Raw genomic sequence first — 24,345 nt, forward strand, 5'->3', positions numbered from 1 at the left:
GAAATTACAAAAAGTGCAGTCAAAATAAGTGTTAGAATTCAGTGCAACATTGCACAAAAACAAGTATTTTTGCCTGCACTGGTGCTGCAGAATGCTAACACAGGACTATTAAAGTCCCAGTGCACCACCTTTGTGAAACAAATATATTTTCAAAAAGGTATATATTTTTTTTATTAATATATAATTTTTTTTTGATTTTCCCGCGGATATGAGGGCACCTACTGGTAGATGGGTAAAAATAAAAAAGCAGACATTGAATATCCCTTTGATAATTACACTTTGGATGGTGTATCAATACACTCAGTCCCTACAAAGATACAGGCGTCCTTCCTAACTCAGTTGCCAGAGAGGAAGGAAACCGCTCAGGGATTTCCCCATGAGGCCAATGGTGACTTTAAAACAGTTAAAGAGTTTAATGGCTGTAACGCAACAAAATGTGGAATTTATTTTATTTTACCTTTATTTAACTAGGCAAGTCAGTTAAGAACAAATTATTATTTACAATGACGCCCTACACCGGCCAAACCCGGACGACGCTGGGCCAATTGTGCACCGCCCTATGGAACTCCCAATCACGGCCGGTTGTGATACAGCCTGGAATCGAACCAGGGGGTCTGTAGTGACACCTCAAGCACTGAGATGTAGTGTCTTAGACCGCTGCGCCACTCTGAATAAGTCAAGGGGTATGAATACTTTCTGAAGGCACTATATGTACACTACAGTCTCTCTCGCTCGCTCTCAGCTGAGCTAGGCTCTCCTGGGTCAGCAAGCTGGAGCTTGTTGATATATAACCACTGGAGCATAACAGATCAGAGTGTAGCCTACAACATGATACCAGACAACTGCAACCTTAGACAACTCAAAATAAGTAGCTATGATCAGAAGGTCATAAAGTGAGTATAACTGCATAGTATAATTCAAGGTGACCAAAAATGTACCAGTTTAAATGTGAATAGTTATGAAACCTGATCTTTCATCATAGCACTACACACAGTAGGCCTACCATACACTCAACAACAGCGTACCTTGTGGCACAAAGCTCCTCTACTGATCCTGATTACAGACTTAAAGGACCAGAGGACTTTTCATTGGCCTCCAATCCTCCACATGAACACAAAGTGGAAGTAAATTCCCATCTCAAGTCTTTCAGGTGGACTGAATGGCATCCACCGCAGGAAAGCTGGATCAATAATGGTTTAAAATCAAAGTGCTTAAAGCAACTTAAATATAAAGGGAAAATAAATTCATAGCATCACTAACAGTCTGACATTAATAAGATGGAATTGTTCCCAAGCATTGTGAAATCAATTACATTGTTTCTACCATGTGGTCAAATAACTTGAAGTTTTAACACTTCCCACTGGGCAAAAACTGTTTGAGTCAACCTTGTTTCTATGTCATTTTAACCCAAAAAGGTAATATGAAGACATTGAATCAATGTGGAAAACAGATTGGATTTGAAAAAAAGTCATCAACATAAGAGAATTTAATATTTTTTTCACCCAACTTTTAACCTAAATCCAATGACACAGTGAAATGTTTTGTTGATTTCACATTGAATTCACATTAGTTGACAACTCAACAAAATGTAAATCAAAACTAGACGTTGAACTGACATCTGTGCCCAGTGGGTTGCAGGCAGCTTTACATGTACGTTAAGGGTTAAAGCAGACGTACTGTAAAACCTACTTGGCCACTTGGGAATGATAAGAAATAAATATTTAGCTTAAACATGGGTGGCAATCTGGCCAGTTACTCAATAGATCATGTAATACCGTATTCTGTTAGTTCAGTATATTCATCTAATGCCTGAGGGGGAAAACCCTTAAGTATGTGTAACACCAGACTAGGCCTATGCCACACAAAAAAATACTTGTAACATCAGACTATGCAGTATTGTGCCAGTCATCCTGCACTGTAGTGGTTTATTTGCTCTTTGTCGAGAGCACTTAGGGTCTTTTCTTCAGCCAAACAGATTTGACATGGGTCTGGATTTAAATGAGCCTTTCCTGGACCCGTTAAACTCCTCTGTCTCACAATGTGCTGGGAACGATGTGCTGTGAACTATCTGTGAAGATCTGAAGCGGATCTTCTGAAGTTTGGGCTTCATCTTGCTAAGGGATGATTTCCTTTGCAAGGGTTTCTGTCTGGCCTGGCCTGCTCCATCACCGGTGTCCTCCTCACTGTGATTGAGCAGCTTGAGGGGCATCAGATTAGACTGGAGAACTTTAGACAACCTCCAACGCCCCCCATCCCCATAGTCTGTGTTCTCTGAGTCCGAGTCGCCGCCACCACCCGCCCCGATGATGTCACGGATATCAACGGCCACACTGTTTGTAAGGTACTGACATGCCTTTTTCCCATTGTAATCTCTGGCCTCTATGTCTGCGTCATAGGCTCCTACCAGTAGCTTCACCACCTCAACATGGTTGTGCATTGCTGCTAAGTGTAGTGGCGTGTAGCCGGCACTTGACCGGGCGTTGATGTTGATGGGCACTGTGTGTTGATTGGCAAAGTTCACGATAAGCGCCAGCAGTTCTTGTTTGCCCTGCTTAGCGGCCCAGTGCAGGCAGGTGAACCCAGTCACAAAATCCTTCTTCATGGCAAGGTTCGGTTCACAGGAAAGGAGGCGGTGGAGACTCTCCCATTGGCCGTCGGATGCACACATCATCCATTCGTGTTCCAACGGGTCCAGAGTGACTGAAGCACTGTCTTCGTCTGTAGTAGAGGAAACCACAGAGGCGGAGTCACTGTCGCTCCGGGCACAGTCCCTGTACTTTGCAGACAGGTAGACTGAGTTCCTCAACACCATGCTGCGTCGCTCCTGGGGGGAGCTATTCATCATGAGCTCAATAAAGTTATTACGGCTACCTTTAGGCGTGTTGCTGTCACTACCAGATACGCTCAGTTGTGAATCATAATACTGGCCTTCGTCTGCCCCGTCCTGTGATGAAGGTTGACTGGACAGCAGGCTGTCCTGTGCATTAGTTGGGAATGGACGTCCAGGTAAGTGGAACATAGAGCCATCCGCGGCTGTAGGTAAAGGTGACGCCTCAATCACTGCAATTTGCGGTATGCCGTGCGGTTGCAATGTCTGAATGTCCTCCTTGGTCAATTTTTGCTCTACATTGCCACCAAGGCCTAACGCATTTCCCATATTGTCTGATAAACTATTATTCTGAACTACAGACCATGTTGACGCAGCTCTTTCTCCAATGTTACCTTCCAAAATAATTGTGGCATTGTCAGTTCCGTAACCTGAGCCATGTGAAGTTTCTTGTTGTGCCTCCTCGTTTGCAGTGGTTTCACAAGAGCGCACATCCCCATCAGAAGATACTGACAGATGCAGTTGTGGTGCACAATCTTCTATCAAGTTCTTATATGATTTTGATAGGACAGGGGTGCTGATATCTTGTTCCAATAAGGTGCCTGTCCCGTTGCCTTTTTCCACTGTATACTTCAATGAAAACCGATACTTCTTTTTTAAACATACACATTTCCCTCCATTCTCCAACTTTACAAATGCGACGTTGTCCACGTATCCCTTGAATTTCTCCCGAACAATTGCTTTCTGGTCAGGGTCTTCGGGGAAAACAGCTTTGAAATAATCAATTAATTCCTGGTTTTTCGCTCTCCCTCCTCGCTCCGTTAGAAATTGTACGACAGCTTCTTGGGTGCACTCGGTCGCCATTACATTAGATTAGCTGGTAAAAATAATAATAAATACAAGTAGGCTTCGGTAAACCACTTATAGATCTAAAAATAATCTTTCCGTTATTTTTTATGTTTATAAATTAGCTAGTTGAATCAACCTATACAATTACGGTTTTCACCTGCCCTGCTTGGTGTTGTCCCATCACATCATCCTCACAGACCTTGTTGTGCTTCTTCGATACAGAATATAAATTAATAGAACTAGCTGTCAACCCACCCAGAGTTGAGTCGGGAGGACCCTCTTTTGCAAGCAGACCCGTCTATCCCTTTTATTTCTATGGTCACAGCGATCCAGATATTTAAGAAAGGAGGAGATAGAAATCCCATTGGGCAATGAATGGAGGAATGTATAACCCAAGATAGACCAGAGCCTGTAGTTTCCAATGGGAGCAAATGAATCATGGTGGGCAGAACAAGCAAGGAGGTGGGCAGAGCCAAGCACGATCTAGCGAGATCCTATTGGCGTGTTATAGCATTTATTTGCATATTTTCGTTAGGGAACGCCTGCTCTGAAGTGCGCGTGTGCATTAACTCGATTCGCCCTTGCACTCCTTCTAAACAACGCAAATTTTGTACAACTTTGGCCAAGGGTAAAGTCTACAAAACGCAGTCAACTCTGTTTGTTACAGATTATTGTTTTGGTATCATAAAAATGTTTGCTTAAATCCAAGATTCGTTTTGCAACCACGTGACGCAGCATGACACGTGAACGCGATCGTTTGACAGTCTGCTGTTTGTGGCGTTATGCCGCGTTCAATACAACTGGGAACTCGGAATTGGAAACTCGGATCAAATCATGAAGTCAGTGATCTTAAGGTCGGAAAGTCGGAGCACTAGAAAGAGGCCCGAGTTCCCGAGTTGGAATTCCGAGTTGGATGCTGTTCAAATCTATTCCCATGTTCCAAGTTGGTTTGGACGCACTCAAGTCGGAGATTTCCGAGTTTCCAATTCCGAGTTCCCAGTTGTATTGAACGCGGCATAACGCCACAAACAGCAGACTGTCGAACGATCGCGTTCACGTGTCATGCTGCGTCACGTGGTTGCAAAACTAATCTTCTCGTAATCCCTTCTCACAATCAGGTTATGAGTCGAGAAACCTGCCTATTTGCCTCTAAAGTACGTAATGTCACGATTCAAAAGCTATACAATATTTCAGAGAACAAGTTAATTATCTCACATCTCGGAAAATATTAATAATGTTGTCCTTCTAGTTCACTAAATTCATGCTAATGTTGGGTTTTTGAGCTCCCATTCACTCCTTGTCCCATAATCACTTAGAATGCACCTCGCGGCCCATTGACGACGCATGGCAAACGTACACAATGGGCGTTAATACGATTTCAATGGCGTTTCCCATCTCCTCAAACGTATCTCTGTCCACGCCTCCTAGCAACTACTACATTGGGAAACTGTGACCCTTGAAACGCCATTTTGGAGTCTATATTAGCGGTCGGTCAGTCTAAGTCGCACAATGTACCAAAATGTCTACTTAGTTTCACACTATGTATGGCCAACGAATTTCCGGAAAAGTGGTTTATACCATTCATTCTATGGGGGTCTCTATATAGTAGCAAACAACCTTGCAGTTCAAAATAACTACTCTGTACTCAGAATTGGATGGATACATTTCACAAAATCAGAAGATGTAGTACTTCCATATGTTTATAAGATATATCGTTTATTTTGTTAAACACAAACAATAAAACTGTCACTCGTGTCTCCCCAGCCATTAAAAAGGGTTGCAAGCCTACATTCCTTTCATGGCTACGTAGGTAGTCGATTTTTCAAAGTTTGTAGTTGAGGCTATTTTGTTTACAGCCTGCTAGTATTTGTAGCTATTAGCTACTGTATTCCGAGATGACTACGTCGGAAGTTGCTCAGGGGGTAATTGTTGTGTTTAATTTAATCGCTAAATAATGTATATTTACAGTTGTAAAACTTAAGGCACGTTTAGCTTGCTGGTTAGCATGGTTACGTTCCAGGTCGTCTTTGAGCAAGAATGAATGTATGAAGTGCATATAGAATAAAATTAGCCATGATCTGTCTAGTTAGTTTGCCAACGCATGGGTTAGTTTGCCGATGTGGCAGCCAGTGAAAGTTAACTTTGTGTGCTAGCTACAACATCTAGCCAAATGTATGCTGCTGAAACAATTCTGCCATCTCCAGCCTTTCCAGGTCTATCCACAATCTCCTGCAGTGTCAGTAAAGAAAGGGACAGGTCAGGTAGGGTGTCATTCATAGAAATAGATAAACGTTTCAGTGTGTACTGTAGACAAATGAACATGTAGCCTTGTATGGGTAAGTAGTGTACACACAATGAAAACATAGGAATAGAAGATGATTTACCTACGTTAACCAGTCCAAGCTGTAGTCAGATATTGTCATATACTGAGTTGGCCTAATGTTAGGGTATGTCTCCCTATAACAGGACAAAAATGCCCGGCCCCTGTCCTTGTCTGGCCATGTTGGCTTCGACAGCCTACCTCACCAGCTGGTCAACAAATCAACATGTCAAGGTTTCTGCTTCAATATCCTCTGTATTGGTGAGTAACGTTGTGATGTTACATTAAAAGTTGAGCCACCAGACCAGTATCCCCTTTTTAGATGGAAAGAAATGTAGGCACATTTCCTGTAAGTTCATTTCCTCGATACATTATCCCAACATTTATTCTGGACTTGAGCCCAGAATCCTCAATGTCATTCTTTGGAACTGTCTAAAATGGTTTGTTCATTTTCCTCAAGTTTGACCCTAATTTTACAAGGAAATGTTATCACTAAGATTAGCAAACAGTATTTCCCTCACTATCCAGGCGAAACGGGTATTGGCAAATCCACCCTAATGGACACACTGTTCAACACTAACTTTGAGAACTTTGAGTCGTCTCACTTCGAGCCCAAGGTGAAGCTGCGAGCGCAGACCTATGACCTGCAGGAGAGCAACGTGCGACTCAAGCTGACCATCGTCAACACAGTGGGCTTTGGGGACCAGATGAACAAGCAGGAGAGGTGAGAGAATTGCAGTCATGATATACCTGGGTCATATTCATTAGGCACCAAACCTAACAGCCTACCTGAACTTGTCAATAACTTAAGAAACCCTTGTTTTAGTGTTCTGTTGCAAAAAGTTTTGCTACGGTAGCCTATGCACTAATGAATATGACCCTGATAACCCCCATTATTTATGCTCAATGACAAAACAAAGCATACTATGTCTTTCTATCCACCACAAATCACTTGTTTTACCACATACGCTACACAACTTCTGATGGAATATCTCCTCTCTGAATGTTTCCTTTGGCAGCTACCAGCATGTTGTGGACTATATTGACACCCAGTTTGAGTCGTATCTACAGGAGGAGTTGAAGATCAAGCGGTCCCTTCACAACTACCACGACTCCCGTATCCATGCCTGTCTCTACTTCATCGCCCCTTCAGGACACTCTCTCAAGTCCCTGGACCTGGTCACCATGAAGAAACTGGACAGCAAGGTGAGGTCCTAAAACGAAAAGGAGCTGTCGCTCTTGCATTTTTTTTTCTCTCTCCTTTGAGTTTGTTTCTGGCACAGTATACAGCATTAGTCTATAAATATTAACTGTTTTTTCATAATTGTTGTTGTTTTTAAATGTAGAATTGAGGCTGTGTTTTTTCATTTTATTTAGTGTTGTGGAGTATTTGGGCAGTTTAGGAAGTTTTTCACGGTGGTTGGTAAAAACTGGGAGTTGCATGATGAGTAATTACTACTGTGTTACTGTGACAGGACTAAACAAGTCTGACAAAGCAGAATGTTGACTTAGTTCAGCCATTGGGCAATCACAGAAGTCTGTCCTGACTGAGCTTTAGTTGTATGTTTTACAGTACTGTTCTTTCACAAAAGGGAATTTGTTTCTGCTTGTAAAATGAACGATATGTCCTGTTTTGATTCTTGAGGGAATAATGTCAATTCAGAAAGAAAATGTATTATTTATAAGACAAACTGTGTATTTTTTGTAGGTCAACATCATTCCTGTCATCGCCAAAGCAGACACCATCTCCAAGAGCGAGCTCCACAAGTTTAAGATCAAGATCATGAGTGAGTTGGTCAGTAACGGTGTCCAGATCTACCAGTTCCCTACTGACGACGAGACAGTCTCCACGATCAACACTGCCATGAATGTGAGTTGTAGAACACTCCCTTGGTTCCAGCCAACACAGTCAGTGCACTCACTTGGCATCTTTCAGGATCTCTGCCCAATTCCATTCCTCACAGTGGTGAATTGACTGTGCTAGGCAGTGCACCTCAGTGAGTATGGCTACATGCACACAGTAACACGATTATTGTAGATAGTCAGATTAATATAATAGTTTGATGAAAAAATGTACATGCTTTGCAAGAAGAACGATTTCCCTAATAATCCTGTTTACATAGACACATCAGAAATCAGGCTACCTGATGGAACTTTGATAAATGCAGAAAATCTGCAAAAAAAGAAATGTTCTACCACAGCACCACATTATTTTTTAGAAAGAGTTCGGACATCAAAAGTTTGTATGAGAACTACTTATAATATTCCTACTTTCATTGTTACCGAACTCACTTCACTCACGCTAAAGAGGGAGGCTCGCTCGGCTGGTGCTAGCACATGCACAGATAACATATTAATGCTTCGCCTATTCCTCTCTGATTTAGAAGATACTGTTGCACAAACAACATGCTGATTTAGGCTTACAACAGCACTGGTATCAGGGTGTATTAGCTAGATATGTTTGCTCTGACTCAGTACATTTATTAGCTAGCCAGCTAACTAGCGGTTAGCGGCTAACAAGAAAAACATTTGCTAAGTAAAGACAAACTATCTGTTGCAGACAGTAATATACAGAAAATAGCTCTCATGAGGACCGCCACAGGAAAGGAAGACCCAGAGTTACCTCTGCTGCAGAGGATAAGTTCATTATAGTTAACTGCACCTCAGATTGCAGCCCAAATAAATGCTTCAGAGTTCAAGTAACAGACATATCTCAACATCAACTATTCAGAGGAGACTGCGTGAATCAGGCTTCATGGTCGAATTGCTGCAAAGAAACCACTACTAAAGGACACCAATAAGAAGAAGAGACTTGCTTGGGCCAAGAAACACGAGCAATGGACATTAGACCGGTGGAAATCTGTCCTTTGGTGTGACGAGACCAAATTTGAGATTTTTGGTTCAAACCGCTGTGTCTTTGTGAGACGCAGAGTAGGTGAACGGATTATCTCCGCATGTGTGGTTCCCACCGTGATGCATGGAGGAGGAGGTGTGATGGTGTGGGGACACTGTGTGATTTATTTAGAATTTAAGGCACACTTAACCAGCATGGATACCACAGCATTCTGCAGCGATACGCCATCCCATCTGGTTTGCGCTTAGTGGGACTATCATTTGTTTTTCAACAGGACAATGACCCAAAACACAACTCCAGGCTGTGTAAGGGCTATTTGACCAAGAAGGAGAGTGATGGAGTGCTGCATCAGGTGACCTGGCCTCCACAATCACCGACCCCAATTGAGATGGTTTGGGATGAGTTGGACTGCAGAGTGACGGAAAAGCAGCCAACAAGTGCTCTGCATATGTGGGAACTCCTTCAAAGCTGTTGGAAAAGCATTCCTCATGAAGCTGGTTGAGAGAATGCCAAGTGTGTGCAAAGCTGTCATCAAGGCAAAGGGTGGCTACTTTGAAGAATCTCAAATCTAAAATATATATTGATTTGTTTAACACTTTTTTTGGTTACTACATGATTCCATATGTGTTATTTCATAGTTTTGTCTTCACTATTATTCTACAATGTAGAAAATAAAATAAAATAATGAAAACCCCTTGAATGAGTAGGTGTGTCCAAACTTTTGACTGGTACTGTACACAAACTAATAGTGTCATTATAGAACGCTTGTGGATTTATATTAAGAAGCAAAGTGGAAAGCAGCATCGTTGTCATCAACATATTGGTGGGAGGGAGAGAGACGAGTGGAATATCACATTTAACAAACCAAACATTTAAAATACCGTTATAGAAGGTAAAGAAAAAACCCAAACCGGTCCGTGCATCAATACCGGTATATAGTAAATTACGACATACTGCCCAACCGTAGCGTATGCTTACTTCGATTATGACCGTACACCCGATTTGAAGATAAGAAGAGTTCGGTGTTTACATGACTGATGCCATACTCTGCCTACTTAATCATTTTAATATTGACTTATTAGTGTGCATGTAAATGTACTCTGTGTCTCATATGCCTATGATCTATTTGCTATTGTCAGGGTATCCTGCCTTTTGCTGTTGTGGGGAGCTCAGAGGAGGTAAAGATTGGAAACAAAATGGTGAAAGCTCGGCAGTATCCCTGGGGCGTGGTGCAAGGTAGGTCAACCTGTTTTACCATGTAGACTTCAGGCTTACAGCTACCTTTCTTTGAAGTGAAGTGTCTATGGCTCTGCAGTACAAATGCCAGGAGGTAAAAGGTGTCTGTCTGTCTTGTTTCAGTGGAGAATGAGAACCACTGTGACTTTGTGAAGCTGAGGGAGATGCTGATCTGTGTGAACATGGAGGACCTGAGGGAGCAGACCCACACGCGCCACTACGAGCTCTACCGCCGCTGCAAACTGGAGGAGATGGGCTTCACAGACACAAACCCAGAGAGCAAGCCAGTCAGGTACGGAGAGAGCAGTGTGCGCACACAGTTATCATCATTTTGGGCCTGTGATAAGTAGGTTGCATAGATGAAGAGATCTGTGAAAAAAACATTGAACAGCGAGAGGAGGCTGTATATTTGTATTAAACCGTGTGTGTGTCTGTAGCCTGCAGGAGACCTATGAAGCCAAGCGTCACGAGTTCCTGGGAGATTTGCAGCGGAGAGAGGAGGAGATGAGGCAGATGTTTGTCCAGAGAGTCAAGGAGAAGGAGACTGAGCTGAAGGAAGCTGAGAGAGAGGTACTGGACACACACACACCGTGTCCTACTGAGACAGCATGCTATACAGGTCAGGAAGAGATATATGTAGGCATAGACGGGGCTGAAACAAAAAATTAGTAGGTGAAATCATCACAGAAAACCCATCTTCAATGATCTTTCATATAAAATGAATGTATTTTTGGTTGAAGAGATCAATGTGAGAAGCGTCTTTGGGTTTTAGAAAAGCACTAGAAATGCTATGTATTAAAAACACTGACGTGTGATGTTTTCCCTCAGTTGCAAGGTAAGTTTGAGCAGCTGAAGAGACTGCACTCTGAGGAGAAGAGCAAGCTGGATGAGAAGAGAAGGTCTCTGGAGGACGAGATCAACACCTTTAGCAAGAAGAAAGCAGCTACCGAGCTGCTCCAAGGGCAGTCCTTCAACACTAACGCCAACCTCAAGAAGGACAAAGACCGTAAAAAGTGAGATACAAGTTTTGATACTTAATTACATAGGCCTAAATGGTTGCAAAAAGGACGGAGACTGCAAAAAGTATGATGCATGTTATTGTAAAATAAGTTTCAGGACAGCCGCTTAATTCCCTTCAAGACATGTTTTGGACAGCTCAAAGCTCTATTACACATTAATATATCCTATATAAGTCTATCATAACTTATTTCCCCTATTCAAACTTTATATCCCCTCTCAATTTCATGATGCATGTGCAGAGACTAACAAAAAGATATGTACCCCAGAATTACATGTTTTGTGTGTGGACTGCGGGCATTATACAGTCATTTGAGTTCATCACAGTGTGATGATTGCATTTCTGATTGACAGGAGCCTAGAGATGGAAGCTAAGGATGTTAACTTGACTTGTGATGAGGCTACTAACCAAAATCACAACTGTTGCTTCAGAAACCTGTGAAGTCAGTGAGATGATAGTGAGGGAAGCAGGGTCAGTTTGTGTTTTTAGATTTACATTTACATTTACGTCATTTAGCAGACGCTCTTATCCAGAGCGACTTACAGTTAGCGCATACATTATTTTATCGAACCCACAACCCTGGCGTTGCAAACGCCATGCTCTACCAACTGAGCTACATCCCCTTGCCGGCCATTCCCTCCCCTACCCTGGACGACGCTAGGCCAATTGTGCGCCGCCCCATGATGAGAGGAACTATTGATTTTGATAGTTGATAGGAAAGCTTAGTTAATAAGTATGTGTTTTGATGTATTGACACATTTCTCAAAATGATTGATTTTGTATTTCCTCTTTTTTGTTGGGTCTTCTTTAGCTCTGGGTTCATGTGAAGAAATAAATGGACAAAGACCACCTCCCATCAGTCAGACAGAAGACAAATAAATACAAAATGGAATACATTTATCGATAGTCATCATTGTTTGCCTTATTAGTCTAAAACCAGAGTATTGATAACGTTCTCTTTTTAATACTGGTAACCCTTTGTATTACTTTACTTTTAACTTCTACAGCTTATAATACTTGTAACCCTTTGTATTACTTTACTTTTAACTTCTACAGCTAGAGGGCGCCAAATTATCAAGGTCTGGGTAGGGTTATCATTGAAAATACTGTACTTCACAATAAACAGAAACAATTTGTTTGATGGTCAACAGTACAGTGACATTCAAGATGTATTTAATTGTCCAATCTGAATTAGTTTTCTTACTGGGTTGCCTTTAGAGTATTCACAATGTGTGTAAACCTTCACTTGAACTTGTTCAACTTTAATTCTGTAGATAGCAGAATATATATGTGCATGTCTTTTTAAATATGCTATTCACCACTAGTGTGTATTATATAGCTTGATATTTATTCTATGCATTATTATTGTAGACTCATGGGTTTCTGGATGGATTCCATGTATAGTAATACCTAGCTCTGGTCCAGGACGTTAGTGCACGTTCCTCACCTCATGTTACATTAGCGGAGGAACGCGCACCAACGAGCTGGACCAGAGCTAAGTTCTACCCACCGCATGTGTTACATTCCAATCACTGAGGTATTATTGAAATGAGTTTTTAAAAACACTTATTGTATGCCTTTTATATACCTTACTGCCACAGATGTCTTCCTTGTATTTTATTCAAACGCTAAAGAATGAAGCAGCTGCTGAAATGGGAATTCATTTCTGAAGAGTGAAACCATGTTTTTTTGCTCAATGAGTTTTCTGAATAGAATGCTACGTCAAATGGTTTTGATATTGCAAAGAACCGTCATGCATCTAACCAGCAATATAGTATGTCATGTTTTGTGTGTGGAATGATTGACGTGATAATTGCCAGACATTTTTTCCCTCTCAGAGGGGATAGCTTTGAAAGTAACTCTTACCTGTATAATATGTAAGCATTTTTCTGCAATATTTTTGTACACAGCTTTTTTTCTTAACTCTCAAATATGAACTGAGGTTTGTTCTTAGGTGTGGAGGAGGAAGGGTTTATATCACCAAAAAGAAAACATGATATGTTTCATACATACTGCTAACACATCATGTCGTTATTTCACTGTACTAATGAATTGAAGAGATATATATTGTTGTTGGAAGAGGTATTAATTCATGTTGTTTATTTACATATCAAAAGTAGAACTCCATAAAATCACTCCAGCAAATACACAAAACATACAAAGGCATTGTTACATAATTACAAAGCACCAGTGTTTATTCTGCTCTTGACTTTAGTGACCTCAGAACGGGCATGATGTCATCCAGACAGTCAACATCTGAAAGATCAACCAAAATAGACTTACTAACCACATGATCAGTTAAAGATTTCAAACAAATGCATTATTGGACGGCAATAACGTCTCCTTACCTAGAGTCTGCAGCAGCTCCTGCACCAAAGAGTAGAATGCAGGAAAGAACTCCTCATGTTCCTTTACCTTCAAAATAATACTGACAAGCACACATATATTTAACCCCAGGCAGTAGGCTAATTTTATAACATTAACACAACGTTACACAGAATAAAACAAAATGAATTCTGGTGATTGCTGCTGGTACCTGTCAATCTCACTGGTTCCCAGGAGGTTGTGGAGCTCGTGGCCAACCATGGCCTCTGGGGAGTTGACCAGACTGGCTACCTGGTTTACCACCTCACTAGGGGGCGCTCTGTCATCTGAAATTAAATGTTGTTAGAAATGGGAAAGGAATTGCATCCCTCAACCAAGTACACTGAACATAAATATAAATGCAACATGTCAAGTGTTGGTCTCATGTTTGATGAGCTGAAATAAAAGATCCCAGAAATGTTCCATATGCACAAAAAGCTTGTTTACATCCCTTTTAGTGAGCATTTCTCCTTTGCCAAGATAATCCTTCCACCTGACTGGTGTGGCATATCAAGAAGCTGATTAAACAGCATGATCATTACACAGGTGCACCTTGTGCTGGGGACAATAAAAGGCCACTCTAAAATGTGCAGTTTTAAGGTATCCGTGACCAACAGATGCATATCTATATTCCCAGTCATGTGAAATCCATAGATTAAGGCCTAATGAATTTATTTCAATTGACTGATTTCCTTATATGAACTGTTCAGTGTATGTTCTGGAGAACATGAATTGACCAGTACAGTATGCACTAATGGTGCTGTAGAATAGCTCAAATGGGTTGTAGACAGACAGTCGTACCCAGAGCCAGGACGTCCCTGAGGTTCCTCATAGCGTTGGTCATCTCCCCTAGCCTGGTGTAGACCTCGTTCATACGTGGATACACCCCGCTGAGGGAGGTTATATCAAACAGCTTCTGGAAGTGGGACACCATGGACTGAAGAGTGTTCTTAGTGGGGCTCCTCAGCACCTGGTTAGAGTTAGTTTCACATAAAGAATCGGCTTTCACCTAAACACATAACATAACTTTTCATTTGGAGAATATTGCTGTATCACAAACATTGTACATGAGAAATGATCCGAGGTATAATGTTTTGCTTTATCTAAAGTTGAGATGTAATTTCCATGGTTACTCCATCCACTGCTGTAAGCCAGGACTACCAACCTTATCCTCCCCAGAGTTGGTCTCCTCTAGCAGAGTGTCCACCAGTAGCATAAGGTCCTCTACTCTAACGCTTTCCATAAGACTATTAGTGCCTGCTGGCTGCCATGGTAACAGTCTCAGCATCAACTTACTCAGGGCACAGTGCAGGTCCTAAGCACACACAGAGAGAGAGAGAGAGAGAGAGATACGTAAAGACATGGGTCTCTAGACTAGAGACGATGGTAAACAGACACTTAAGGTAGCCTATTCTAACCATACATATCACAGAAAACTGAGATGTTGTAGATATGAAGAGTTCCTAAACTCTCTGGCTTTCAGTGACAGGGCAAGTGGACACTGGACCTGGCTGCATACATGTTAGATGCGCTTTATAGACAGTTAGTCAGTTCTCACCTTCAGTGAAGCCAGTTGTTCAGCCCACATCTCCAGAGTGGAGAAGAGTTCATCAAACTCTACCATCTCTGAGGCCCCGTTGGACAGCTGATGGCTGGTTGTTGGCCTCGGTCTATGGAGCCTCAGTGGAGCCCCGGAGGTAGTCAAAACCGCTCTGATGTCATTCAGAACCTGAAAGTCAGGCAAGGCAAATAGTCCAGCAAAGTCTGAATTAAAAACATACAGTAAAGTGAGTTGATCCTCGCTCCCGCTTTAGTCAAGGGGAGATAGACGGAGTACCTTCTCATGTCTGGCAGCCAAGGCCCTTGCCTTCACCACCTGCTGGTTACTCAGAGCAGCACTCTCCTCTTCTTTAGACTCCTGAGCAGACCTGTAGTGGAGGTAAAGGAGATGATATGACTACTAATAGGACAGGCAGCACTCTAGGTCAAGGTAAGGAAGGGGTTAACTATGAGGTTAAGCTGTGGTGCTTGTCATATCCAAGAAGAATGACAGTTGCGTAATGTTTTCCCACCTCATGTTATGTTGAATAAGTCTGTCCATGCGTCTCAGCTGTACTTTGTAGGACTTCAGCTCTTTCACTGTGGGCCTAGATTCCAAGTCTCGCTTCAACTGCTGAATTTCATTCCTAAGCTCCTCCCGCTGAGCTTTGGTCTCCTTTAACTGTTCCTGATATGACTATTGGGGGAGAAGTAAGATTCAGAACTAAGATCATGGACTGTGGGGAAGAGGAACAATCGTTACACTTTTCAAGACAAGTAATCCTGTGTTCATCATGTTAAAAAAGTACAGGAAGTCACCTTCAGGAGAGCTTTGTGATTGGGGGAGACCCCGGTGGTGCCTCTCATGCTGCTCTGCGATTGGTCAGATGCTTGTGATCCCCCAGAATCTCCTTTGAGGGACCTGAGGGAAGAAGTAAAGGTTGGTTAGTGACAAGTGTCTACTTTTCTTTAGTCTTACAGTGAAAAGGGGGGTTGTCATAAAAATGAAGCATAACATTGAAAATAAGATTGTCTATACAATATTTACTTGATCTCATTGCGGAGCTGTTCCATTTGGGCCTCATAGATGTCAATTACATCCAACACCCTGATGGAAAAGAAAAGTAATTGAAAATAATCTGTCATAATTTAGTTAAGCAAGGGTAAGAGGTTGTATTATGAATCCTAATATATTGTCTTAACAACAGCAGCGGTTTGTCTTACTGCTGGTCCACTGGTGAGTTTGGCCGAGCTGATCTCTTGTGGATCTGTTGAAACACCTGGTTCTGCCTATCTACCCGCCTCTCTTCCTCTGTCACAGTGAAGTAGAGCTTCCTCTGCAGCTGGGAAACCACATCTTTCTCCTCAGACAGCTTCTGCTCCAGGCCCTGGCAGCATTTCTACCAGCGGCAACGCAGACAAACAAAACAACAAGAAAATACCAAAAATAAAGTTACAGTATAATCAGGGGATACCATGTGCTGTTGATTTTTTTTTATTGATGCCCAACTTGTGGCCAGTTTCCAAGCCTCGTCCTGGACTGAAAAGCATGATCAGTAGAGAATCTCCATTGAAAGTGCTTTTTAGTCAAGGCTTAATCTGTGTCTGCCGGTAAACCAGCCCTTGGTATTTCCATGGCACCACCTACCTGTGCATCTCTCTTGTCCTGCTGAAGTTGGTACATTTTGCTGTGCTGCTGCGCGGCCTTGCCAATGTAACGGTCTTCCAGGTCCTGCACCTTGCCCTTCACTCCGTCCAGAACTCCCTCCAACTCTGTCGCCCTCTGGGACTGACGGGCAGCGCGGCTAATGTGCTGCTGAGCCTCCTCTCTGGAACAAACATCGGTAACACTTTACTTAATGCTGGCAGGTATAATGGATTATGATAAAATACAGATCATTGTAAAGCAACACAAAGACTGAAATGTCACACTTTGAAGCAGTGCTGCTACTCCTTTGGGACACACAATTAACCCTTACTAAATGCTAGATAATAGTCAATTTGAAGATTGGGATAAGTACATATCAAACATTAGATATTTCGCAGGAAATAATGGTTAAGAGGATATACATAATCATTCAAGTGATCAACTGGGCAATATGAAATATAAATTCCAACTTTCAATCATATATTGATTAATCAGATACATACTTATTTTCAACCATAATTTGCAAATAAATTCATTAAAAAATCCTACAATGTGATTTTCTGGGAAAAAAATTCTCCTTTAGTCTGTCATAGTTGACGTGTACCTATGATGAACATTACAGGCCTCTCTCATCTTTTTAAGTGGGAGAACTTGCACAATTGGTGGCTGACTAAATACTTTTTTCCCCCACTGTACATCAATAACCTGTCCTAAAAAACATAGTCAAAAACCGTCAATTATCTTTCCAGGAGAGAAGCTAAAGTGAGGTAGCCTGGAATCCGAACTGATGTTTTGGGAAAAAAGACCATATCAGATTGAATTCCAGGCTAAAGAGAGAGTCTCTGACAGACAGGTTTAACATGGGGATAGATTGATGTTCAGGCCAGGTGATCTCCCTCTGTCACGCCCCAGTGGTTAACACTTGCTGGCTGAGCAGCTGGTGTAAGCCAGCCCCATGTCTACCTCTTACCCCTCTCTGTCTCACTGTGTTAGGCTTACTACTCATGTCCACCAAGACTATTGTGTGACAACAGCTGGCTGGTACATGATCATGGATCTACATTATTAAGTAGATGGATGAACCACAGACCTGCCAAAAACCTATTTCTTTCTGACATTGAGATTATTCTAATAATCATTTAAGGTGATGGAGGAATGTTTTGAGAGGTTAGAAACAGGTTCAAATAATTGGGGGTTCAAGAATATTAGGCTTCAAGAAGTGAGGTTTCCTACATACTGGAAAAGCATTGTTCTGCATGCTGTGAGTTTCTAAAATGATAAGGGGGGTTTATGATAGTGGATCAGTAAAAATATAACTATTTAATATAATTTTATAACTCTATAACTATTAACTTAAGTTGGTTGTTGGACTGGATGAGCTCCTGAATCAAGGTCTGTCTCCTCTCCGAGTCTGTGAGCATCGTCCGCAGCATAGTCCTGATGTCACAGGCCGACTTCTTCTCCAGAAGAACCAAGTCTATGAGCAAGATGACACACATTAAAGTAGAATATCTTATTCTCCATTTTCCTTCCAGTTCTTTTTACTTATAGGCCTATATTGTTTGGGTACCATGACCACTGCCTCACTAAATAACATTGAGAAAACTAGCCAGAAACATTGAGACCCTGGCTGGCAGCCTACTGGAAATAGAAGAGCCAGTAAGTGGAACAGGAGCAATGCATGCGCCAAATGGTTTCCCTTTGGGAGAGTTTAGGTGCTCACTTAGATGAGACAATGCACACCTAGATCCAATAATTATTAATAATTTGCACACACAGAAACACAAGACAAACAGTAGCATATTGAGCAGTCTAAAGCATTACCACTCCTCCTTATAGACTTGTTCAACATTATCCAAGAAGTGAGTCAAGACATTTAGCTAAGATATGACAGTTCAGAATGTTACAGCAAGAAGATACTACAAAAACATACTAAACCATTACCTGTAAGGTTCTTATTCTCAACGGGATCAGCAAAGTAAACCGGCTTGAACCCATGGTGCTGAAGGAGTCTGTTTACAGCATCCCACTCTGTCTGCTCCTGCTGCTAGGTCCAAACACACAGCAAAACCACCACATCACAAAGTCCATTACAATACAACACACAATGTAGTCTGACAGTTTGTTCCCAATTATAAAAAATGCATACAATGCTTAATGAGCTCTGCTCTACCTGAAACTGGCTGTAGGTCCACAGAAACACATATGTCTTGTCTCTTGACTGAAACACAGCATTTGTGTTCTTCCTATCCATCTCCTCTCTGGCTAAAGCAGACTCTCCTCTACTCAGTAGGCTATACACTTTAGGCTATACACACCACCCTGTCTGTTCCTGATGAGATATAGAAACTTAAATTCTAAGCGTTCCTCTTGCTCCATCTTCTATTTGACAGGAGGCTGTCAGTGTGTGAGTGTGTCAGCCTCCTACTGTACCCTCCCCCCAGTCAACACCTATAAGGGGTTATCAAATTACTTGGTCCCCCTTTGAGACCACCATGACAACACACAAACACACACATTGTAACAATATCTGTTCCATCTCTTCTCCACCTGCAGGGGTGAAAATAGGTTAGTTTACTAGCTAGCTGAGATAGCAGTGATGTTGACCACATATAGGCTAGCTAGCTAGCTAGCAAGCTAACTGCTAGCCTACGTTGCTAGCTAGTTAGCCAATTCTTGCATGTTTCACAAAACAAAAGATATCATTCATAAAACATTCTGAATACTCATTTCCTACAATAACGTTTGGACATAACATATTCACCATGTATGTGCTTGTTGTGATGATTGATTTCTCCAAAAATGTCAGTTTTCAAGTTCAAACAAACAGCGCGGAAGTAAAGTAGGATATATTGTGGTCCGTTTCAACCAATAAGATAAAGCAAAATGTAGGGGATAGTTCATTTAGGATTTTGATTGGTGCATCCTGAGTTTTTCCAGACATGGGCGAGTTTGGTTTCTGCGTTCCACTAACCTAACATAGCAACCGTAAAAAGACATTCCAGTTCGTTTTATTGCAGGTAATTACTGATGTCTAATATAACAGAATAGTTTGGGAATTTATAGCTACATAATTATATCATGATTACTGCACTGTTTAGTCTTGAAAGCTACTTGCAATGAGCATCTCGACCCACAAGATGGCAAAGTTGCTTCAGTTGAATATAGCCATCTGCTATGAATCTCAAAATAATTTATAGCACAGGAGGTTGGTTGCACCTTAATTGGGGAGGATGAGCTTGTGGTAATTCCTGGAGCGGTATTAGTGAATGGTATCAAATATACTGAACAAAAATCTAAACACAACATGCAACAATTTCAAAGATTTTACTGAGTTGCAGTTCATACAAGGAAATCAGTAAATTGAAATAAATTCATTAGGCCCTAATCTAAGGATTTCACATGACTGGGAATACAGATATGCATCTGTTGGTCACAGATACCTTTAAAAAAGGTAGGGGCGTGGATCAGAAAATCGGTCAGTATACCAGTCAGTATCTGGTGTGACCACTATTTGCCTCATGCAACACAACACATCTCCTTCGCATAGAGTTGATCAGGCTGTTGATTGTGACCTATGGAATGTTGTCCCATTCCTCTTCAATGGCTGTGCGATGTTGCTGGATATTGGCGGGAACTGGAACACACTGTCGTACACGTCGATCCAGAGCATCCCAAACATGCTCAATCGGTGACATGTCTGGTGAGTATGCAGGCCATGGAAGAACTGGGACATTTTCAGCTTCCAGGATTGTGTACAGATCTTTGCGACATGAGGCCGTGTATTATCATGTTGAAACATGAGGTGATGGCAGTGGGTGAATGGCACGATAATGGGCCTCAGGATCTTGTCATGGTATCTCTGTGCCTTCAAATTGCCATCGATAAAATGCAATTGTGTTCGTTGTCCATAGTTTATGCCTGCCCATACCATAACCCCACCTCCACCATGGGGCACTCTGTTCTCAATGTTGACATCAGCGAACCACTCACCCACACGACACCATACACATGGTCTGCGGTTGTGAGGCCGGTTGGACGTAATGCCAAATTCTCTAAAACGACATTGGAGGAGGCTTATGGTAGAGAAATTAACATTACATTATCTGGCAACAGCTCTGGTGGACATTCCTGCAGTCAGCATGCCAATTGCACGCTTCCTCAAATCTTGAGACATCTGTGGCATGGTGTTGTGTGACAAAACTGCACATTTTAAAGTAGCCTTTTATTGGGATATAAACACATTTGTGCACACAATTTGAGAGAAATAAGCTTTTTGTGCATATGGAACATTTCTGGGATCTTTTCTTTCAGCTCATGAAACATGGGACCAACACTTTACATGTAGCATTTATATTTTTGTTCAGTGTACATCAAACACATGGTTTGATGCCATTCCATTCGCTCCTTTCCAGCCATTATTATGAGCCATCCTCCCCTCAGCAGCCTCCACTGACTTCTAGGTATGAATTTTACCCATCACTTCATAGACTAAAACACAGTATAGACATTTGAAAATCACTCTGCCCTAAGATAATAATGTTAGTAAGAAAGAGACTAAAAGGATATCTGTCAACCTCTTACACACGAGCTGGTGCAAGCTGGTGGCATTTGATGTCTTTCTCCCACTACTGGACAGCCACACTGGAGAAAGGGCAAACCTGTAATTGTCTCAAGAAGGTCAAATGCAAATCTTAACCGCCACACTATCACCCATACAGTATACCCGTGAATAAATAGAGGGTCTGTTTTTTAATTAGTCTGTCTGCTTCTTTTCAGACTTTTGGCCAGGCATATTGTACATTACCTGATGTCTCCCTTATTGACCAATGTGGTGTTGAGAAAAACAGTTTACACAGGCAGCCCAATTATGGGCAAAAGAGCTGATCTGATTGATCAAAAGACAAATTAGTGAAAGAAATTGGAATTAGATCCGAATTGGGCTGTCTGTGTAAATGCAGCCTTATGTCAACATGATTTATGGTAGATGGGTGGTCCCTACAGAATAATACCTGTGAGCAAAGTGGATACTGGATATTGGATAACCACCATTACTTCCACCCATATAAGAAGACATTGGGCTATATAAATATGTCTTCCAATTTCGAGGAAAACAATGTTGTCTCATTAAATATTTACTTTTACACTTCTAAAAGTGTAAGATGTTTTGCAAAAACCTAGTTAATTAACCTCATGTTGTTATCTGAAGTGTTGTTAAATGCCACATAATGTCGCCAAATTGCCTTCTGATTGCAAATGCCAAGAGTTGACATTCACATCACCTCATGCCAGGGCCAGCTCTGCAATGTAGATTTTGGCATCCTTCTTTGTAAAAATTGTATAATATTTTTTGAAATGTTGCAGGTTTTTATTGTAGTTTGTTGTTTCTCCTGCAAGTCGCCTTTCTTCAGTTTGTGTAAATGAATTAAATGTAAAGAGCTTTTAATGCTGTCCTTGTATTTTAAAGTAAACAGTTTAGTAGCATCTGTTTCATGTGGCCTGATGGTAGAAATGCGTTTCTTTCTGCAGCCTCAGCAGAAAGCCTGGCATTAGCTTCTGTTCTGTGGTTCTTCAAGTCTCAGGAGACTTATTCCATGAAATAAACAACTAAGCAACTTGTAATGTGCCATCTGATATCTATTCTAAGGCTATTTGCATGGCACACTGGTTCATTCTGTTGTAGCTTTCTCTTTTGCTGACCAATGACCAATGTACTGTATAGAAGTCCGCAGTGTATCATCACTATTTGGGATTGAGAATGAGATGCTCCCAAAACGAACATTAGGCCAACACAGCAGCATGGTTATAGGGTGGGTGGTATACTTCTGATGAGGATGTCCTTCTGCTGTTAGGAATGCTGCTATAGGAACTGAATGTTGTTAGGAACTCAAGTTTAGTCTTATTGTGCAGTGCATGGGGCTGGGCCTAGGAGGGGAGGATAAACACTGCTGATGTAGAGTTCTGTCTGTTTCCTTACCATCTGTTAAGGACTAGTACTGGATGTACGTTGGGTCCACCGCTCCATTAGGTGGGTAATGGAGGTTGATCGTCGTCGTCAGGGCAAACGAGCCTTGACAAATGAAAATATGTCCAAAAGGATGGACCACTACTATATCCAAGTCAGGAGGTGGGAAATAAAGGGTGTGGGAGGATGTTCCAAAAGTGTACACAAGGTATAACAAAAATAAATTGCAGCTATTTAAAAGTATGTTTATGTCCATGTTGTATTATCAATGCCATGCAATTTAATAAACACAATATTATTGGAAACCAAGAAAATAGCTTCCATTTTGACCGTATTCTACAAACAAATAATACTGTATATTTACAATTGTTAATTTAAGAGCATTGTCTTTTACAATAATAGAACTTGATGTATCGTTTTGGACTTTGGAGAATTGTCTCTACAATTCCATTAACTGAATTAGACAGGAGAGGGCTACAACAAATATCCCAGCAGCCACATTGGTCAAGGTCATGGAGAGGGAGAACTGTTTTATTTTTCACCTTAACTTCCTGAAACATAATTTGCAGATAAAACATTAAAGTGGGGAAAGCATGAAGTGCTCTCTCCACTAATCCCACTTCACCTTAACACACAGCCACTTCCCAGCATCATTCTTTCATTTGTCAATTTTCATTCATTCATGAACTTCTTACAACTGTAATGGGCGAAAAGCCATATTTGCCACATTTGCAACAAACTCATTTTTATTTTTTGTTTTTTTTGGTCCAAAAATTGAGAAAGCTGTCATCAATCGGAATTGGCATGGAAACAGCCTGATTATTGAGAAGGTCTCTCTCGCTCTATTTTCTGTTTGTTTTGCTCCCTGTTGAGGCAGAAAGGACAGGTAATCCATGCAGAGATTATCTGGCTCTCATGTAGCACAGGTGCTAGAGACTGATATGACACAAAATAATATCCCTGCACCACCTCATGTGGAGATAGTGGTAGGGATTGTCCAGATAACATTTAAAGTCTCCGTCCTCTGTTCCAGATTTCTATAAAATGTTTACCTAAAATTAAAGGTAGACTCAGCGAAATGACATTGCCATGAGCAGCACTGGAGATATTGAGATGAGCGAGATGCAACACTTCGCTCTCACACAGTCACACACAGTATCTGCGCTTGTGCATGGGTTCGCTTCACGCTGTGTACAGCGTGGTAGCCACAGGACCAAAACAGCAGAGAAATTGACCCACTATGCTGTTTACTTTCTGCAGCTATGTCATATTGCTGAGTCTACCTTTAATTAAATATTAATTAAATAGATGTCCTTACAAAAAATTATAATTAAGGATGTTAAAAAGCAGCTTTTCTATGTGCCCCTGCTTGGCCTGAGTGGAAACAACAGAGTGGTTTGGGCATATACCGGTCAAAATAAACTGTTTTGCCAGCTCAGCCAATGAGACACGCATACACTTGGATATAAAAATTAGCTACCGACTCCACATGGGGCAGGGCAGGGCTGCACACAGCCTAGCAGGTCTAACCCTTTTTTTCTTTTTTACCAATACCGAAGGATACTGCCTGTACCTAGTCAAATAGCTAGTATGGATGTTCAGGATTTGGAAACATGATGGAACTACTAGGGCACTTTACTATAACAGCAATAAATGCAGACTGATTATTTTACAAGCGTGAGTTGTTTCTGTCCATTGCTTTGTCACTATTCCTGTATTTTTGTT

General features: G+C 41.5%; 3 protein-coding genes across 12 annotated transcripts; 1 reads left to right on the plus strand and 2 right to left on the minus strand.

The window, feature by feature from the left end:
- Window positions 1-203: 203 nt before the first annotated feature.
- Window positions 204-3,768, minus strand: LOC311112029 (ankyrin repeat domain-containing protein SOWAHC-like). The gene has a single exon (XM_084154993.1). The coding sequence runs from the start codon at window positions 3,689-3,691 to the stop codon at window positions 1,964-1,966; it is 1,728 nt and encodes a 575-aa protein (XP_084011119.1). The 5' UTR covers window positions 3,692-3,768; the 3' UTR covers window positions 204-1,963.
- Window positions 2,695-13,114, plus strand: LOC311112030 (septin-10-like). 8 transcript variants are annotated; one of them, XR_014610824.1, is made up of 11 exons: window positions 2,783-3,006; window positions 6,143-6,257; window positions 6,525-6,720; window positions 7,016-7,202; window positions 7,705-7,866; window positions 9,990-10,086; window positions 10,210-10,378; window positions 10,524-10,656; window positions 10,915-11,099; window positions 11,916-12,517; window positions 12,598-13,114. XR_014610824.1 is itself a non-coding variant. In XM_084154996.1 (10 exons), the coding sequence occupies exons 1-10, from the start codon at window positions 2,995-2,997 to the stop codon at window positions 11,929-11,931; spliced, it is 1,272 nt and encodes a 423-aa protein (XP_084011122.1). In that variant the 5' UTR covers window positions 2,695-2,994; the 3' UTR covers window positions 11,932-13,114. The 8 variants fall into 8 exon arrangements, 3 of the variants coding, with proteins under 3 accessions (XP_084011122.1, XP_084011121.1, XP_084011120.1); XR_014610825.1 differs by having other exon boundaries at window positions 11,916-12,045; XR_014610826.1 differs by lacking the exon at window positions 2,783-3,006 and adding an exon at window positions 5,443-5,598.
- Window positions 13,115-13,172: 58 nt separating this feature from the next.
- cep70 (centrosomal protein 70) lies at window positions 13,173-19,533 on the minus strand. Of its 3 annotated transcripts, none has more exons than XM_084154991.1 (15): window positions 19,420-19,533; window positions 18,600-18,699; window positions 18,009-18,132; window positions 16,656-16,836; window positions 16,232-16,407; window positions 16,056-16,115; window positions 15,827-15,929; window positions 15,541-15,704; window positions 15,306-15,396; window positions 15,027-15,197; window positions 14,634-14,783; window positions 14,270-14,438; window positions 13,641-13,755; window positions 13,453-13,532; window positions 13,173-13,360 (listed from the first exon to the last, which is right to left on the minus strand). In XM_084154991.1, exons 1-15 carry the CDS (start codon window positions 19,420-19,422, stop codon window positions 13,299-13,301), a joined length of 1,749 nt encoding a protein of 582 aa, XP_084011117.1. In that variant the 5' UTR covers window positions 19,423-19,533; the 3' UTR covers window positions 13,173-13,298. The 3 variants fall into 3 exon arrangements, with proteins under 3 accessions (XP_084011117.1, XP_084011116.1, XP_084011118.1); XM_084154990.1 differs by having other exon boundaries at window positions 18,600-18,702; window positions 19,420-19,486; XM_084154992.1 differs by having other exon boundaries at window positions 13,180-13,360; window positions 15,090-15,197; window positions 18,600-18,702; window positions 19,420-19,486.
- Window positions 19,534-24,345: the final 4,812 nt, after the last annotated feature.

This window comes from Coregonus lavaretus, assembly GCF_964263955.1.
Source record: "Coregonus lavaretus genome assembly, chromosome: 38".
NCBI classification, from domain to species: Eukaryota; Metazoa; Chordata; class Actinopteri; order Salmoniformes; family Salmonidae; genus Coregonus; species Coregonus lavaretus.